Here is a 19946-nt window from a genome sequence, read left to right on the forward strand (position 1 = left end):
TCCCCACAGCTGCTGCTCTTACCATGGCCCTGCTGCTGCTCTGAGGCCCTGCTACCCAGCCAGAGCCGGATCTTGGTAACAGCCCCAGGGTAGCTCTAGGGAGCCATGGACCCTCCATCTGCCCTTGGTGGGGGGGTCTGCCTGACCCTCTGGGCTCCCCTCCCAGAGTGTCTGACGGAAGGAGAAATCGACAGAACGGTGCATGTTCCAGGGCAGCTCCAGCCCCGGTGCTGTCAGTGAGACGTGTCCTCCCAGCCCTGCCTGACGGGTCTGTCTGTTTCAGACCCTCCTTGTAACTGCCAGAAAAGTCCAACCCCTAGAGTTGTGGTTGCACTGACAGTTGTATCTTCTCCTTTGATCGCTGCCATCATTGCTCTGGCAGGTGAGTTCCCGGCTTCCGCCCCGCTCCCTTCCCCTCCATCTACGATCTCCGTGCATCCCATTCCCCCGTGACCTACCACGGTCCCTCTCTCCTCCCGGCCTGTCCGGCTTCTGCCCCTTGGACAGACGATTCCTGGGGGATGTTCCTCCCCGACCCTCCTCCTGCTCCCTCCCAGACTCCTGCACCTGGGCACTCTCTGTGTCGGGACGATTTGACTGACATTAGCCCCCCCAGCCCATCTCTGAGCACTTTGGACCCAAGTCGCCTTTGCCATGCGCCATGAAACAGTCCCTGACCGGGGTGTCCAATGGGACAGGGTGCAGCGCATCCCTGAGCCCTTTGCCTTCCCTGTGTTGCTCTGAGGTTACCAGCTTGGCCTTCCTGGATCTTCAGGTCACGCCTGTGGCCGGGCGGCAGGTGCTGCCGTGTTATTGAAATGAGCCGTAGAAGTCAGTCGAGACCCCTCCACCAGCGCAGTGTGGAAACCCCCCAATCGCTGAGCTTGGCCATGAAGGGTCCCTTAGCACCATTCACTCCCCGGGGCTGCACAGACAGCGTGTGCTTGTGCAGAGGGCGTCTGTTTGCGGTGAACATGAACCCTGCTGTATCCCCCCGTCGTCTGGCGCAGGGCGTGCTGGAGACTGTCGGGGATGGGATTTCTCTACTGCCCTGGGATCTGATCACTGGGCCCCAGGAGGGTTTAGCAGCTGGCAGAGGGGATTGAATCCAGGTCTGTCTGCATTAGGAATCCTCTGTGCCGATGTCATGACATCCGTGCAGTTGAATTGGTGCAAACCGCTAAAGCAGACGCACTGCACTGGTGCACAAAGGAGCTTGCCTTGGTGCAGTTTGCTGCAGGAAGTTACCAGAGCGAGCCGCACTGCTCCAGCGCATCTCCAGGAGGTGCTTGCCCGGATGTCACTGCAACACTGTGATTATACTGGTGCAGATTGCTCTGATATAGATGGGCCCTGAATCCCAGCTCCCTGCTGTAATGGCAGGCTGTTGAAATGGGCAGCATTGGCTCTCACTGTGTAAGGTGGGAATCTGTGAGCTTAGGGTTGGTTACACACCTGCAGGTGCAGGGAGCTCTGCAGAACATGTGGCATCTGAGCTGGAGATGGATGGTGGAGACAGCCTGTGCCATCAACTGTTAGTCACTGACTTCTCTGCTCAGTTCAGTAGGGCAGGGGTGTGGGCTACCGTGCACTGGACAGTTAAATCTACAGGGTCAGACATGCCTTGTGCGTGAGTGAACACATGCTCATTTTCTGATCACCGCTGCCACGTTTCCTAAGTCTTCCCGACTTAGAGTGTCTGTTCCTTTTAAATAGTACCATGCCGGCAGAGCTGAGCTACATCGGTGTGGTTTTGTTTGAAGTCGCAAAGTGTATTCTTTCGCTAAGAACGTAAGAACGGCCTTACTGGGTCAGAGCAAAGGTCCATCCAGCCCAGTATCCTGTCTGCCGACAGCGGCCAATGCCAGGCGCCCCAGAGGGAGTGAACCTAACAGGCAATGATCAAGTGATCTCTCTCCCGCCATCCATCTCCACCCTCTGACAAACAGAGGCTAGGCACACCATTCCTTACCCATTCTGGCTAATAGCCATTAATGGACTTAACTTCCATGAATTTATCCAGTTCTCTTTTAAACCCTAGCCTTCACAACCTCGCCTTCACAACCTCCCCAGGCAAGGAGTTCCAGAGGTTGACTGTGCGCTGTGTGAAGAAGAACTTCCTTTTATTTGTTTTAAACCTGGTGCCCATTAATTTCATTTGGTGGCCCCTAGTTCTTGTGTTATGGGAACAAGTAAATAGCTTTTCCTTAGTCACTTTCTCCGCACCACTCATGATTTTATAGACCTCTAACCACTGTGTTTACATCTCCTGTTATTGTAGCTCTGTAAGTGGCTATGGGCCATCTCACTGCGTGGTGTTTGGGTAGGTTGCGATTGTTCATGGGGCTGGGGGGGAGAGGTGAAAGAGTTATAAATGTGACTGGGTATCAGAAAGTATTTCAAATAATCTAGTGCCAGAAAATGACCTTGAATGTGACAGCAGGTGGCTCCTCTGGGACCTTCTGCTAAGAAAAGCAAAACAGAGAAAGAAAAATGAACACTTCAGCACCAGGGGGAAAGGCAGTTTACTGTGTTTCTGAAGCCATCTGATTCCATTTCTGAGCAAGTTGCAGTGTGAGAGAGAAATTCATCAAATTGAAATGTATGTCGTGCAACATCCATACTGCACTTGTGCAAGGGAAGTTGAACAAAATTATCACGGTGAGTTTCAGAGGCGCAAGCTGTTAAATGATGCAAAAACCAAGCTGAAAAGACAACAGTAACTGCTCAGATTTTGTTGTTACTGTTATCATTATTATTACTGGGCTAGGTTGATTGGGTTTTTTTGTCTGTGAAAGAAATTTTGGACATATTGGCAGATACCTTCTTTCATTATTATTTGGACTTCTATTATGTAAAGGATTTTTAAATTTAGTTCAGAATTGTTGTAATGCAGTCCACCTTTGACCAAAAAAGCAAAAGAACAACAAAAAAGACAAGACTGCGCAAAGCACTGGTTTGTTCTGTGTTTAGGTCCAGTAAAGATAAGACACAACTGTACCTTATATTTATTATTGAGTCTGCAAAAAATCCCTACGTAAATATGCACATGTAATTTATTGGTTTGTTTTTCCTACAGTTAGTTAAGTATTGTCAGAGCCGCATGCTGCGGCTGCCAAAAATTTGTGAGAACCCCGGCTCTAGAAAGTGTGAGGATTTTGTTTTCTATGTAACCATTACTTTCCAGTATTTATTCACTCTCGCTTGCATCTCTGTTCTTTGATAATAAACTCATTCCTGTTTTCTGTATATCTAAGTGCTGTGTTCTCAATAGAGTGGTTGGCCTGAATTGAATCTTACAAGCTGCTGTGGACCGCGCCTCTGGGGTTAGAGTCACAGTTCTGCATGTGCTCCATGGAACGGGCTGAACACTCCAGAGGGACGCTCAGAGGCTTTGGGGGTGTCTATCGCTAACCTGTACACAGAGAGCGAGGCCTGCAGGGGGCTGGAAGGTCGGGCTTGCGCTGCCAGGAGTGGTGAATTAGCCTCTTAAGTCCCCTTGTGAATCCAGCCCTACCGTTCATTGGGACAAGTCCTCAGCTCCCTGAAGCTGTCCCGTTACCCAGGTCGCACGGTGCAGGTTTCCTCTCACCCATCAGACTTCGTTTTTAAAGGAAAGCTGAGATGCAGGAGATCAAGGTGGCGCTTCCAATGAACAAGTACCAGGTCACCCTCCCCATGGGATTCAGCCTCGTATGGTCCTTGCTCCAGACCCCCAACTCTGTGGGTCTCAAGCAGGGGTACACGTATCCCTGGGGTACACAGAGCTCTTCCGAGGAGTAGGTCAACTCATCTAGATATTGGCCTAGTTTTACAACGGGCTACATAAAAAGCACTAGCGAAGTCAGTGCAAACTAAAATTTCAGACAGACACTGACTTGTTTACACTGTTCTATATGCAATACACTGACATGTAAGTACAATACTTATTTCCAATGGATTTATTTTATAATTGAATGGTAAAAATGAGAGTCAGCCATTTTTCAGCAATAGTGGCTGTGGCAACATTTGTATTTTCATGTCGGATTTTCAAAGCAAGTCATTTTTAAGCCACGTAAAACTTGGGGTACGCAAGAGAAATCAGACTCCTGAAAGGGGTGCAGTGGTCTGGAAAGGTTGAGAGCCACTGCCCTAACTCATCTCACAGCCTGGGACGTCTTCTCGACTGACGCTCCGCAGGAAAGCTAGAGATGAAAGACAACACCAGAGCCCAGCTTCCCAGTACAGGGAGGGGGAGGAAAAACTCACCCCGGCCTTTCCTTGTTACAGGGACCCACAGTGACACGGACTCTCTCTCACTCTGCAGCTTCTCAGGCTCTGCAGATGGGAACAGCTACGGGTGGATAAAAGGCAGCCAGGTTCTGTCTGAGACGTGTGCCGCGGAGCTCAAATGGATCTACCAGAAAGAAGCGGCCATGATATAAACAACGCAACTGAGGAACCACATTTGTGTATCTGTAATGGAATTACCTCCCTGTGAAGACTCCTGGGTAGGGCCCTACCAAATTCACCCATCCAGTTTGGTAAATTTCACGATCATGAGATTTTTAAAAGTCTTTTAAATTTCACAGTTTTAGCTATTTCAATCTGAAATGTCACCCTGTTGTAACTGTGTGGATCCCATCCCAGAAGAGAGTCATGGGGGGTCTCAAGGCTATTGGGGGAGGGGTGTCACGGTATTGCGACCCTGACTTCGGCACTGCTCCTGGCAGTGGTGCTACCTTCAGAGCTGGGCTCCCGGCCGGCGGCCACGGAGCTTTCTGCTGCTGGGGGAGGTTCCTGGAGGTGGCTCTGATCTGGCCCTGGGAGCAGCCCATGCAGGGGACGAGGTCCTGTTCCTCCCCAGCCCAGCCCGAACTTGCAGCTAGTTCCTGGCACACGATAGGAGCCCCTGCCCGGGACGCTCCCAGCCCTGCCCCTCCCCCGTTCCAGGGTCCAGCCCTGCCACTAGGATAGTCCACTAGGATGCTGGCAGGGGGGTAAGCCTTGGGCAACAGGGTCAAAAGTGGCAGAGAAATAAGCCACTGGGCGTTTCTTTTCTCCGTGCATCTGAGTGAGAACTCCAAGTGCACACCTAGATTGTACGTGGCAGAAAAGGGTAAAAGGCTTAGAATAGTCAGGCAGCCCTAAGGCAGGGGCAGAAGCCAAACCCTGTTTGAGGGAAACAAAGACTATCCTAGCTCTGTATCTAGTTAATGTTCACCTGAATTTCCCCCAAATCGAGCATTTGATTCTTGACAATGTTTCATACAGAGAAACTCCAGGCAGGGAGTGAGAGTCCTATGATGAGCACATTTCCAATGCCCACCCTGGTAGCTTACTAGCTCTCTCCATTGCTTTCTATGCCATTGTGTAATGTCCTACAAGGCTTCCTCAGGGCTTCAAGGTTTCCTTCTTGAAACTTGAAACTTGATCAGGTAACAGGCCCCTGATCTGATTACCCAAAACCCCCAACCAGAACCTACCTACCTGCCTACTTACTTATTTTTTAATGAATTAACCCTGAAATTCTCACCATGCTGTATCTTTGGTCTGGGTTTGTTGCTAGAAGGAGCTTCTCAGTAATATGAAGATGGAATAAAAACATACCAGATTGATGACAAAGTTCAAACATGTTGGCCTTGTCTTGACACAGAATGTAATATGGGGTGATTATTTCTTCCCTGCATGGGGGGCAATGTTTAAATGTTTATGGCAATGCCATAAAATTATGAAAAAAGGTACCAAGTGGTAATATTGCACAAAATTACCCCCTCCACACAAAAAATTAATAGTAAATTATAAAAATACTGTAAAGGCACATCTGTCTCCAACATGTTTCTTAACCACAAAATACAGGTTGTGTGTCAATGCTCATAAAAATTAAAAAAAACTTACACATATAAAAAAATTGGGATCCCTTTAGTTTCCAGGAAACGCAAACCCATAAAAAAAGGTTAACACTTTCATAAACATGCACAAAATGTAGGTATCAACAAAATCACATTATTTAAAAAAATGCCCAACATGTAAAAATTGAGCTCCCTATGGAAGACTCCAGCAGAAACCATCCCTCTACTAATAATCAAGCCATAAAAGACCCATTCAATCCCTAACACTCTTAAGAAAGTATAACTATATTTGTAACTTGTGCAGAGGTCTGTATAAAGTTTCTGTATGCTTGGGTAATTATAACTTTAATAAAACTTATAAAATAAAATAAACCTTGCATTGGTAAATGTATGTGTGGTCACTACCTTTGGTCTTTGTGTTCCTAAAAACTCTAAATCTAAAGCAAGTAGCAAAGGTAACTTTCACTGTGTTAAGCTTAAAACTGTAGCTGCCAGAGCCGAACCCACGGTGGTGTAATACCACATTGCAAAATTCACTTTAAATAAAATTAAAGGCTACCCCCTGATAGCTGCAGCCCTCAATACCAGCTCCAGCACCACCTTCAGCACCATCCCCACTGCCTGCAGACCGACTTCCATGCTACCACGTCCAGCAGCCACTGGAAAACTCTGGGGTTGGATGGGCTCTGAGCAATGCATGGAGTGAAATGGGCAGATGTACCATGTGCATTCCACCCCCATAAAACAGCATTCAATAAGATCAACATTTTGACTAGGGGGAAGGAGAACTGGAGGTGCCCTTCTGACTTCCAGTTCCACTATTAGTGAGCCCATGGAGCTTGGACTTTAGCTATTGGTCCCCTTTTGCACAGGAAGAAAAGGAGGACTTGTGGCACCTTAGAGACTAACCAATTTACTTGAGCATAAGCTTTCGTGAGCTACAGCTCACTTCATCAGATGCTCATGCTCCAATAAATTGGTTAGTCTCTAAGGTGCCACAAGTCCTCCTTTTCTTTTTGCAAATACAGACTAACACGGCTGCTACTCTGAAACCTGTCCTTTTGCACAGGGTTGCACTTTATTTCACACTGCACACTTCTGAAGAATTATTTGTGGACAGGAAGTTATGGTGCCTGCAATGGTCTTTGGGTTATTTCAGCATTTTGTTTTGTTAATGAATTGGCTGGCTTGGACAATACATTGGCATATGAGTGTCAGGAAATAAAGGAAGAGTCAGGAAGTTGTATCCAAAGATTTTAAATAAAATATCAGATTCTTTTAAAAGCAACAGCAAATAACCAAGAGCAAATCAGCACATAGGAAATAGACACAATGCCAATGTACAGCATTACAGTCCCTCATCACATCTCCACATCACCCAGTGCTGCAAGGATGTAGGTGTGTAAGCCATCCCTTGTTTCCCTTGTTCACCTGGACCCAACCTCTGTGATGACAGCAGGAGCGATGGAAGCTCCATAAAAGTGTGGGGAGCCACCGGCACCTAAACTCTGGCCCTGCCCTCCCCCACTACCCCTTTTCCCAATGCCCTGCTCCCACATCACCCCTTCCTCCTGAGCCCCCACCCTCACACCACCTCTGCCCCGTAAGGCCCTACCCCTGCTCACTCCTCTCTGCCCCCGCATCGCTTGCTCTTACGGCTTGTTAAAAGTTGGAGGGCATAGTCCCCCATTTTTAAAAGTGATGGGGCCATGGACCCCTGACTCCCCATTCCAGCACCCCTGGATGACAGGTGCACATTCTGGATGTCTGTATGGGACTGCAACCAGCAGTGTCTTTCTCCTTGCAGATGCTAGGCAGAGCACAGCAGACCACAGCCATATGGATGGCACTGGCTATGTTGGTGTCCAAATGGTCTGTAGGTGGCACCATATTGCCTTCAGCCTGCCAAATGTGCACTCCATGTCCCTAGAAATCCTAGTGCCAAACACGAAACTACAGCATTCATGTCAACACACGTGTATGGAGTAAGGATCATGTGCAGCTCGGCAGTGTGGACTTTTACAAGTGGACTTGACTAATGTGTGCACATGCCTGCAAGGCAGGATGGAGCACACGCTGCAGTGTAGACACACCCTTAGCTACTAACCTGACCAGTGGCTAGAGTTCTCTTGGATTGCAGAGGCTAGTGACAGACAGGCTGCACAATCTTAGGACCAAGGAAATTGGCTTGTCTTCCTCCATCTCTGCTCTCAATGGCTCTTAAATCCAGGGACACCACCCCTCTCCCAGGTTTATAGAAACTGTGCATTACAGGCTCTGCAGAAACATTGGAGACCTCCAGCATCTTAGGATGAGGATGTGTGAGGCTAGACTGGCTGATGACAAGTGTCCCAGAGGGGTATTTCTTCCTGTGTCTCAGGGACACAGTCTGAGCTGTGATTGCAAATCCCAGACCCAGAGCCAAGGGTGGATTTTCTCCCCAGCAAAGGAAGCCGGTGGGAAAGTGAATATCAGTACCCCTTTATCAGCATCAAAAAATGCCACCTTCCCCACTTCATTGTCCAGAGAAACCCGGATCCTCTTGGGCACCTGCTTCAGGGCCAATGGGGAGCGAGGAGAAGTGACAGCGAGGTACTGATTCCCCCAATGGCCCACAGCCCAGATCCCCTCCTCAGTGCTAAATATGATCTCTCCTTTCCTCCTCACAGACTCTCTAGCGATCCCCACAGCCCAGTATCCCCCATGTCCCACCTCCACCTCCCAGTAATGTCTCCCTGAGTTGAACCCCTCGTAGCCCAGCACACAACGTTCATATTCAAATCTCTTAGGATTGTCGAGGCAATCCAGCCGTGTGAATAGCCGTTTAACACTTTTGCAATCCACAGACAGGAGAAGATGGGGATGAACTGTGTCTGGATCCAAGTCACATTCTCTGGGAAAGAAAAAATCAGAGCATGAAGGGCAGAGCTCAGCCCTGCGGGAGAGTTTGATCATGTCAGTGACAGAATCTGCCCCAGATGGAGTGTGACTTAGGGAATCGCCTTCCTTCAGAATTTACCAGGTTGGAATGGGGAGCAGCTCTGAGATCTCAGCACAGTGCAGGGGAGAGTCACTCCCCTGACAGAGATGTGTCAGTAACAGAGTGAAGGGATCAGCTGGGCCAGGCCTCAGAATCAGGGTCTATCCCCTCCTGGCCCCACCTCTCCCCATGGAGGGGACTAGTATCCCTGGGGGGACACAGCAGATTATATGAAGTCAAGAATATTGACACAGCTTCCCCCCCCCCCCCCAAAGTGCTTTATTTCCAGCATGAGTCCTTTTGTTTCCCAGCTGCTTCCTCCTTTCAATGTGATATGGGCCTTCTCACTCTCCTCCCCTCTCCAAATGCTGGATCTCTGACATGCTCCTTCCTCAGACAGCAACAGGCCACATGGGGCAAGGACTTGACATGCCTCAGATTTCACTGCTCAGCAGCAGGTCCCGTTTCTCCCAAGGGCGGCTGCTCTGGGGAACTGCACTCACCCTCCTGTTAATTGCTATCATCTTCAAAACTGCTCATCATCCCACCCTTCCCTTCCCTTCCCTTCCCTTCCTCTCCTTCCCACCACCACCTTCACTCCCCCACCCATCTCTCCTCCACTGCTCGCTCTGGCTCATGTGCAGGAAGCAGGATCTTCCTCCCCTACATTTTATTTCCTCACTTACCCCAGCCCCTCTAGCTGTAATTCTAGTCAACACTTTTCCCATCTCCATCATCATGGTATCTAAACACCAGACACAGAATTCAGTTGCTCCTTGTCTGCAGAGCATAGCTCTGTCCCTCTCCCAGGCAGTGAGGGCTGAAGAAGAGTGAGGAGGAGACATGAGCAGGAGCAGGAAGGCAATTGATGGGAAGACAGGGCAGGCCTTGGCCCTGGGGTAGCAGCTGGGCAGGGTCATGTTCCATTGTACAATGACTGGGAGGTGCTCTCAGAAAGCCCTTCAGGGGGCAGGGCACATGCAGACAGAGGAGTGGGAGGAGCTGTGTATGATCTGGATGCATTGTGCTGTGGCAGGACATAGGCATAAAACCTGCCTCACATCCTGATGCGCACCAACATACAGGATGCTTGTGAGGTCTGCCCTGAACTACTCACTGCTGCAATCAAGGAGAAGGTGCAACATTTTCTTATGAAAGGTGATGGACATTGATACAGTATGATCTTCAATTACCTTTTTCCAGAGGGGCAGCAAGCTTTCTCCAGCCTGAAACCAACCACATAATCAGAGATGAGAATTCCCCAGAACAAATTCTCTAGGATTCAATAGGGTACAGAATGGTACACTGAGGGAAAAATAGATTTATAATGTCTATCAGATGTTTATGATAAAATAAAGAATCAGAAACACACCTAGATTGTGTAAGTGCTTCTCTCACAGAGGCTACACCTTTAACACACTCTTTTGTATTATGTCAGGTTCCATTAACTATGCAACTGTCAAAAAACTTACGATCTGATTTTTCAACGGACACATTAGAATTAGGATGCAAAATACCTGGTCAGAAAAGCCTGAACCTGGTCCCACCGAGGTCAGTGAAAAATCTCCCATCTATTTCAGAGGGAGCAGAATAGAACATATATGTGCAGCAATCGTGAAAAGATGGCTGCACGTGCTTAACTTTACAGATCGGAGTCACTCCGCTGAGTCCCATGAGTTCTACTCAGATACAGCAAGTCAAATCTGAAAGCTAATCCTAATTTTTGAATTAAAAGTGTTTTTCTTGACAAATTGCCTTTTTCAGAAACAAACATTTTTCTTCAAAACATTGCCAATTTAATTTCAATTTTATGACAAAGATCCATTTTCCACTTCTTTTCTGCACTATTTCTCAGTACTGTCAGGATCAAAGTTAAATCTGACAGCTCCTTTCTTTTCAAATCCCTTATCTTATTTTGTTTATTCTGTGTGACATTGATCAGCCTTACCTCTATTCCACATTTTTTAAAATCGAAATTGAAAAAAGAAAAACAACCTCCCCCAAGAAATAAATAATCAGAAAAACAACCCTGCCCCCCCAAAATCAATCAACCTAACAAAAAAACTAAATAAACGTCAACACCACAATGACAACAAAACTCTCTGATCAGTATACAACTGCGTGCAAAAAATAGAAAGAAGCAAAAGAAGACTTACCAAGCTCTGCAGTAAGTTTCCCTAAAAATGTAGAGAAATAAATATTCATTATTATATCCAGTTTTATCATCCAGAGCTTCTATCCCCCTGGATACACAGTTGAAAGGCTGTATTCTCTATGTATGAAATTCACACTATCGCTAAAGAGGGCAGTGTCTGAGTTATGGGAGTGTTGGGCAGAGAGATGTTACAATTGACAATACTTAGCTGTGATGATTCAAAAAGGGCTTGGTTTTAAACCTGAAAGTTGCTAGGAACTTTTTCCTCCCTGGAATAGATGCATTTATTTACTTCCCTGGCATGGGGTGTTTCTGTAGGGCCCAGCACTATAGAGCTCAGGTGCACTGCACTTTGTTAGCAAAAAGAGATTTCAGTAAAGATACCACAGGCAGGACACAGAGCACCTCTGAAGCCTCGCAATGGCCAGTGTACTCACTTTGATCTCAGCTGCAGCTCCTGCACATCCCCTATCTGGAATCTACAAAATCCTGGCCTGGTGGCTTCACTCCCATTTCTCTGCCGACCTGATACTTGTCATGTGACAATGGTAAAGCTCAACAGAGTCATTTTCTATATCACTGACCAGATCATGTTGTTATAATAAGGAAACAGAGCTATCCCTAAAACTCCTCAGTCTCTATCTTCATTTCTCCCTGTACTTCACTGTCCAGCCCCAGCTTCTGGCTTCCTGCATAGATTTATAGTACATATAGCCACACACACACACACCTCTTTCTCAGCAGTTGTTGACGTTATTTTGGCAGGTGTTAATAGGATTTTGATCCAAAGAGGATCACAGACTTTGTTAAACCCAAGCAGCCAAGCATCTGCCTTCAGGTTCAGTAGAAAGAATCATTATGGCCTTTTGTGTTGTGATCCAGCTAGAAATAATGAAAACTACTGCCCAGTGCACTGGGCACAAAGCCAACCCAGGTAGATTAACAGGGCTATCACTGATAGTGAACTCAGGGGCTAAAAGACCGTGTGTGTGTGTGTGTGTGTGTGTGTGCGCGCGCACGTGCGTGCATGTGTGTTTGTTGGAGGTAGAAAACCAAAAGAAACCTGGCAAAGGAGTTATGGGTGTGAACGGAAGCAGATAGGGCTCCTTGGGCACAGAGCTCACTACAGTGGAAGATTGGGGATTTTCTGAGCAAGGAAACTGTCTGCTGTTGTTGGTTTCTACTGTGTTCTAGGATAAAAGACTTTCCTCTACATATTCTGTAAATAACAAGATGACACCAAGAATAGACCTAACTTGTATCTATCAGAAACAACTCTGCACAAAGGGGAAAAACTGATACCAAGCTGGCATGAAGACCTTCCCCGCTGTGCAGGAGGGCACAGAGTCCCCCTTGTCTCCCACTTAATGTCACCTCCCGCAGGAGGGGAATTTCACCCTCAGTGAAGATACATCTTAAATCATGTTCTCTATGTTCTCATCTCCTACCTATTGAATTATCATCAATACATTATTGTGATATTTCATGTGAGTTTCAAGTTGGTGTTCCTTTATTACCAATAATCACAACAACAAAAATTAACAGCAAACAACTTCATAGAACAGTTTCTATTAGGAGAAAACATTTGAAAAGCAAGTTGTTTAAGAATATTTACAGTTAATGTAGATTGAAAGAAATGTTTGCATTATATGAATCCTTAGCACCTCGATAAACATTAAATTTTTGTTTTACTAATCATGTGACTACACTGGAGTTCAATATCAAAGAGTGAGTATTTCCAAGTTGTGAAAGTTCTGAATTCCCAGCAGAATTAGAGCCCAGTCCTGCTTCCTGGCATATCCTACATATCCAGCAACTTTGTTGGGAGCTTTAGGGGTGCAAGGAGTGTAATTTCAGGCCCTAATATTATCAACTGTATTGTTCTAGGACTTGTGAATTTAGTGCTTGATCCTTCACTCCCTGAAGTCAATGACAAAGCTCTTATTGATGATAGTGGTGTTTCTGGTTCTAAAATCTCTCCCATAATAAATAATAAATAATAAATAATAATAATAATGAGGAGACAAATTTGTGGAAAATTTTACTTGTTGGAGGAAAGATAATGACACCAATGTCGGTATCACATTTCCCAAACAAATAAATAAATAAAATAAACAGCGATAAATAAAAATTATTACTAGAAAATATGAATGGCCATACTGGGTCAGACCAAAGGTCCATCTAGCCCAGTATCCTGTCTTCCGACAGTGGCCAATGCCAGGTGCCCCCAGAGGGAATGAACAAAACAGGTAATCATCAAGTGATCATCCCATAGCCCATTCCCATCTTCTGGCAAACAGAGGCTAGGGACACCATCCCTGCCCATCCTGGCTAATAGCCATTGATGGACCTATCATCCATGAACTTATCTAGTTCTTTTTTGAACCTTGTTATAGGCTTGGCCTTCACAACATCCTCTGGCAAAGAATTCCACAGGTTGACTCTGCGTTGTGTGAAGAAATACTTCCTTTTGTTTCTTTTAAACCTGCTGCCTATTAATTTCATTTTATGACCCCCTAGTTCTTGTGTTATGAGAAGGAGTAAATAACACTTCCTTATTTATTTTCTCCACACCAGTGATGATTTTATAGACCTCAATCATACCTCCCCTCAGTTGTTTCTTTTCCAAGCTGAAAAGTCCCAGTTTTATTAATGTCTCCTCATACGGAAGCTGTTCCATATCCCTAATAAATTTTGTTGCCCTTTTCTGAACCTTTTCCAATCCCAACATATATTTTTTGAGATGGGGTGACTACATCTGCATGCAGTATTCAAGATGTGGGTGTACCATGGATTTACACAGACGTATCTATCCCTTTCTTAATGATTCACAACATTCTGTTTGCTTTTTTGACTGATGCTTCACATTAAGTGGATGTTTTCAGAAAACTATCCATAATGACTCCAAGCCCTGGTCTACACTAGGACTTTAGGTCGAATTTAGCAGCATTAAATCGATGTAAACCTGCACCCGTCCACACGATGAAGCCCTTTATTTTGACTTAAAGGGCTCTTAAAATCGATTTCCTTACTCCATCCCTGACAAGTGGATTAGCGCTTAAATCGACCTTGCCGGCTCGAATTTGGGGTACTGTGGACACAATTCGACGGTATTGGCCTCCAGGAGCTATCCCAGAGTGCTCCATTGTGACTGCTCTGGACAGCACTCTCAACTCAGATGCACTGGCCAGGTAGACAGGAAAAGAATCGCAAACTTTTGAATCTCATTTCCTGTTTGGCCAGCGTGGCAAGCTGCAGGTGACCATGCAGAGCTCATCAGCAGAGGTGACCATGATGGAGTCCCAGAATCGCAAAAGAGCTCCAGCATGGACTGAACGGGAGGTACGGGATCTGATCGCTGTATGGGGAGAGGAATCCGTGCTATCAGAACTCCGTTCCAGTTTTCGAAATGCCAAAACCTTTGTCAAAATCTCCCAGGGCATGAAGGACAGAGTCCATAACAGGGACCCAAAGCAGTGCCGCGTGAAACTTAAGGCGCTGAGGCAAGCCTACCAGAAAACCAGAGAGGCGAATGGCCGCTCCGGATCAGAGCCCCAAACATGCCGCTTCTATGATGAGCTGCATGCCAGTTTAGGGGGTTCAGCCACCACTACCCCAGCCGTGTTGTTTGACTCCTTCAATGGAGATGGAGGCAATACGGAAGCAGGTTTTGGGGACGAAGAAGATGATGATGAGGAGGAGGTTGTAGATAGCTCACAGCAAGCAAGCGGACAAACCAGTTTTCCCGACAGCCAGGAACGGTTTCTCACCCTGGACCTGGAGCCAGTACCCCCCGGACCCACCCAAGGCTGCCTCCTGGACCCGGCAGGAGGAGAAGGGACCTCCAGTGAGTGTACCTTTTAAAATACTATACATGGTTTAAAAGCAAGCATGTGAAAGGATTAATTTGCCCAGGCATTCACGGCTCTCCTGGATGTACTCCCAAAACCTTTGCAAAAGGTTTCTGGGGAGGGCAGCCTTATTGCGTCCTCCATGGTAGGACACTTTACCACTCCAGGCCAGTAGCATGTACTCGGGAATCATTGTACAACAAAGCATTGCAGTGTATGTTTGCTGGCATTCAAACAACATCCGTTCTTTATCTCTCTGTGTTATCCTCAGGAGAGTGATATCATTCATGGTCACCTGGTTGAAATAGGATGCTTTTCTTCAGGGGACACTCAGAGGTGCCCGTTCCTGCTGGGTTGTTTGCCTGTGGCTGAACAGAAATGTTCCCCACTGTGAGCCACGGGGAGGAGGGAGGGTTGAGGGGGTAGCCACGCGGTGGGGGGAGGCAAAATGCGACCTTGTAACGAAAGCACATGTGCTATGTATGTAATGTTAACAGCAAGGTTTACCCTGAAAGACTGTAGCCACTGTTTTATAAAATGTGTCTTTTTAAATACTGCTGTCCCTTTTTTTTCTCCGCCAGCTGCATGTGTTTCAATGATCACAGGATCTTCTCCTTCCCAGAGGCTAGTGAAGATTAGAAAGAAAAAAAAAACGCACTTATGATGAAATGTTCTCTGAGCTCACGTTGTCCTCCCACACTGACAGAGCACAGAGGAATGCATGGAGGCAAATAATGTCAGAGTGCAGGAAAGCACAAAATGACCGGGAGGAGAGGTGGCGGGCTGAAGAGAGTAAGTGGCGGGCTGAAGAGAGGGCTGAAGCTGAAAGGTGGTGGCAGCGTGATGAGAGGAGGCAGGATTCAATGCTGAGGCTGCTGGAGGATCAAACTAATATGCTCCAGAGTATGGTTGAGCTGCAGCAAAGGCAGCTGGAGCACAGACTGCCACTACAGCCCCTGTGTAACTAACCACCCTCCTCCCCAAGTTCCATAGCCTCCACACCCAGACGCCCAAGAACGCGGTGGGGGGGTCTCCGGCCAACCAGCCACTCCACCACAGAGGATTGCCCAAAAAACAGAAGGCTGGCATTCAATAAATTTTAAAGTTGTAAACTTTTAAAGTGCTGGGTGGCATTTTCATTCCCTCCTCCACCACCCCTCCTGGGCTACCTTGGTAGTCATCCCCCTATTTGTGTGATGAATAAATAAAGAATGCATGAATGTGAAGCAACAATGATTTTATTGACTCTGCAAGCAGTGATCGAAGGGAGGAGGGGAGGGTGGTTAGCTTACAGGGAAGTAGAGTGAACCAAGGGGCGGGGGGTTTCATTGAGGAGAAACAAACAGAACTTTCACACTGTAGCCTGGCCAGTCATGAAACTGGTTTTCAAAGCTTCTCTGATGCGCACCGCGCCCTCCTGTGCTCTTCTAACCACCCTGGTGTCTGGCTGCACGTAACCAGCAGCCAGACGATTTGCCTCAACCTCCCACCCCTCCATAAATGTCTCCCTCTTACTCTCACAGATATTATGGAGTGCACAGCAAGCAGTAATAACAGTGGGAATATTGGTTTCGCTGAGGTCTAAGCGAGTCAGTAAACTGCGCCAGCGCGCCTTTAAACGTCCAAATGCACATTCTACCACCATTCTGCACTTGCTCAGCCTGTAGTTGAACAGCTCTTGACTACTGTCCAGGCTGCCTGTGTATGGCTTCATGAGCCATGGCATTAAGGGGTAGGCTGGGTCCCCAAGGATACATATAGGCATTTCAACATCCCCAACAGTTATCTTCTGGTCTGGGAATAAAGTCCCTTCCTGCAGCTTTTGAAACAGACCAGAGTTCCTGAAGATGCGAGCGTCATGTACCTTTCCCGGCCATCCCACACTGATGTTGGTGAAACGTCCCTTGTGATCCACCAGAGCTTGCAGCACTATTTAAAAGTACCCCTTGCAGTTTATGTAGTCGCTGGCTTGGTGCTCCGGTGCCAAGATAGGGATATGGGTTCCATCTATGGCCCACCACAGTTAGGGAATCCCATTGCAGCAAAGCCATCCACTATGACCTGCACATTTCCCAGGGTCACTGCCCTTGATATCAGCAGATCTTTGATTGCGTGGGCTACTTGCATCACAGCAGCCCCCACAGTAGATTTGCCCAATCCAAATTGATTCCCAACTGACTGGTAGCTGTCTGGCGTTGCAAGCTTCCACAGGGCTATCGCCACTTGCTTCTCAACTGTGAGGGCTGCTCTCATCTTGGTATTCATGCGTTTCAGGGCAGGGGAAAGCAAGTCACAAAGTTCCATGAAAGTGCCCTTACGCATGCGAAAGTTTCGCAGCCACTGGGAATCGTCCCAGACCTGCAACACGATGCGGTCCCACCAGTCTGTGCTTGTTTCCCAAGCCCAGAATCGGTGTTCCACCGCATGAACCTGCCCCATTAGCACCATGATGCATGCACTGGCAGGGCCCATGCTTTCAGAGAAATCTGTGTCCATGTCCTGATCACTCACGTGACCACACTGACATCGCCTCCTCGCCCAGTATCGCTCTGCCAGGTTCTGGTGCTGCATATACTGCTGGATAATGTGTGTGGTGTTTAATGTGCTCCTAATTGCCAAAGTGAGCTGAGCGGCCTCCATGCTTGCCTTGGTATGGCATCCACACAGAAAAAAGTCACGGAACGATTGTCTGTCGTTGCTCTGACGGAGGGAGGGGCGACTGACGACATGGCTTACAGGGTTGGCTTACAGGGAATTAAAATCAACAAAGGGGGTGGCTTTACATCAAGGAGTATTTCAGGCAGGACTTCACGGAGGGTTCCAATAAGAAATGGTGCACCTAAGTAATTGTTCTTATTGGAACAAGCAGGTTGGTCTGGCCTCTGATTGATACATAGCTAGATTTACCTTGCTGCACCTTCTCTGTGAGTGACTGCAGTGTGACCTAGAGGAATGAGTCCCCTAGACGGGGCGGGAGGGGGGGAAGTGAATGAGTACAAAACAAATCTAGTCTTTTTCTTGTTTTGATCCACTCCATCTATCTTTTACATCTTTGGCTGGCAGCAGACGGTGCAGAAGGACTGCAAGCCATCCACATCTCATGGCTGCTCGGCAGGAGATGGTACAATAGGACTGCTAGCTATCCATATCGCCTCCTGCTCACCATAAGATGGTTCAATAGGACTGACTGCAGGACTAAAGAGAATGACCTGGTCAAGTCACTTCTAATGTAGTCCCTGCACCCATGTCTGCCCAGGTGCTCCTGGCCGACATGGCCAGGAGCACCTCGGACATGACGATGACGGCTACCAGTCCTATTGTACAGTCTCCTGCCACAAGGCAAGGGGTTGCTGCTGCTGAGTAGCAATGCAGTACCACGTCTGCCAGCACCCAGTAGACATACGGTGACGGTTACCTGAGCGGGCTCCATGCTTGCCGTGGTATGGCGTCTGCACAGGTAACTCAAGAAAAAAGGCACAAAATGATTGTCTGCCCTTGCTTTCATGGAGGGAGGGAGGGAACGGAGGCCTGATGATATGTACCCAGAACCACCCGCGACAATGTTTTAGCCCCATCAGGCATTGGGATCTCAACCCAGAATTCCAATGGGCAGCAGAGACTGCGGGAACTGTGGGATAACTACCCACAGTGCAACACTCCGGAAGTCGACGTTTGCCTTGGTACTGTGGAAGCACTCCACCGAGTTAATGCACTTAGAGCATTTTCTGTGGGGACACACACACTCGAATATATAAAAACGATTTCTAAAAAAACGACTTCTATAAATTCGACCTAATTTTGTAGTGTAGACATACCCTAAGCAAGTGATTTTTAAGTCAGGAGAAACTTGTGGTATGCAAGACAAATCAGACTCCTGAAAGGGGTGCAGTGGTCTGGAAAGGTTGAGAGCCACTGCCCTAACTCATCTCACAGCCTGGGATGTCTTCTCTTTTCACTTTTCTCTAATTTTATGTGTCCCGTTATATATAAATGTGAAGGCTCAGCTGGTGTAACTCAGTGAAGTTCCTTTGCAAGGACATTTCCATACAAAACCATTATTTTTTGTTGCTTCTACATTTTTCATGTTACTTTTTAGTTTTTCAGATGTAGCCTTACTGCTTTTATTAGAAGAAAATCTTGCATTATATTTTCCTTTATAATGTTTACCTTTTATTTTAAATAAATAAATAGTGATACCAATGAAACATGCGAAAATCATCAGGATCACCGACAGAGCCACCATCCATGGATTCGCCTTTGGGAAAAAGGCAGCTGTAAAAGAAAACCCCAGAGGGACTCACATCACTCTGTAAGTAAGGGCAAAAATCAAAGGATTCCACATCATATAAAGCTACCTCCAGCAGGAGTAGTCTAAAACAAAGGTGGAAATACAGCCCTGTCTGCAGTGCACAGAGCACCAGAAACCTATATTACAAGGACTCCAACCAACACAGGCATCAATTCACAGATCAGCGTATGAATCAGCCTGGTTTAATTCACTGCTGTTGTTGCACAAAGAGACAACCTTGTCCAATGCCTAAAGCACTGGCTTCAGACTCAGGAGACTGAATTATGTTCCCCACACTTCTGGTGCCCTGCTGTATGAGCTTTACTATGTCATTTCCCCTCTGTTGCTCTATTTCCTGTCCAGTCTTTTGCTTGTCTTGTTCATTTAGTTTAGAACTATCATAGTTTATTTGTACAGTGCTCAGCACACTGGGGCTGCAATCATGGGCGGTGCGTAATGGAGGCTTGGGGAGAGGCCAGAAGCGGGAGTGCAGTGGCGGATTACCGCACAGACCCACAGGGCCTATGCCCAGGGGTCCTGGCCAATTTGGGGCCCCCGGAAAAATCCCCACTGCTACAGCCTTGGGGGTGGAGGAGCTCTTACTCCAGGGCCACAGTGGGGACACAGAGCCTTTCTGGACTCGGGGTGGCAGCAGACAGGGTGGAAAGGAACAAGCTGGGTGTGGGCCTCGGGAGAAGAGGTGGAGTGGGGGTGGAATGGGGGCAGGTTCGTGGTTGGAACAGGGGCAGGCTCACAGGGGAAGGGGTGGAATGGGGTGGGGCCACGGGTAGGGCCTTGGGAGGAATGGTGGAACGGGGGATGGGCTCTGGGCTTGGCGCTC

The 19946-nt window shown here is 47.4% G+C and overlaps 1 protein-coding gene across 10 annotated transcripts in view; it reads right to left on the reverse strand.

The window, feature by feature from the left end:
• The window catches only part of LOC140898275 (uncharacterized), a 2445793-nt gene that overhangs the window by 1904439 nt on the left and 521408 nt on the right, over positions 1-19946 (reverse strand). For all 10 annotated transcript variants that reach the window (XM_078848803.1, XM_078848794.1, XM_078848799.1 and 7 more), the window contains one exon: positions 18985-19089. In XM_078848803.1, coding sequence (XP_078704929.1) covers positions 18985-19089 — 105 coding nt within the window. The remainder of the gene's footprint in view (positions 1-18984; positions 19090-19946) is intronic.

This window comes from Lepidochelys kempii, chromosome 14 (assembly GCF_965140285.1).
Source record: "Lepidochelys kempii isolate rLepKem1 chromosome 14, rLepKem1.hap1, whole genome shotgun sequence".
Classification (NCBI taxonomy): Eukaryota; Metazoa; Chordata; order Testudines; family Cheloniidae; genus Lepidochelys; species Lepidochelys kempii.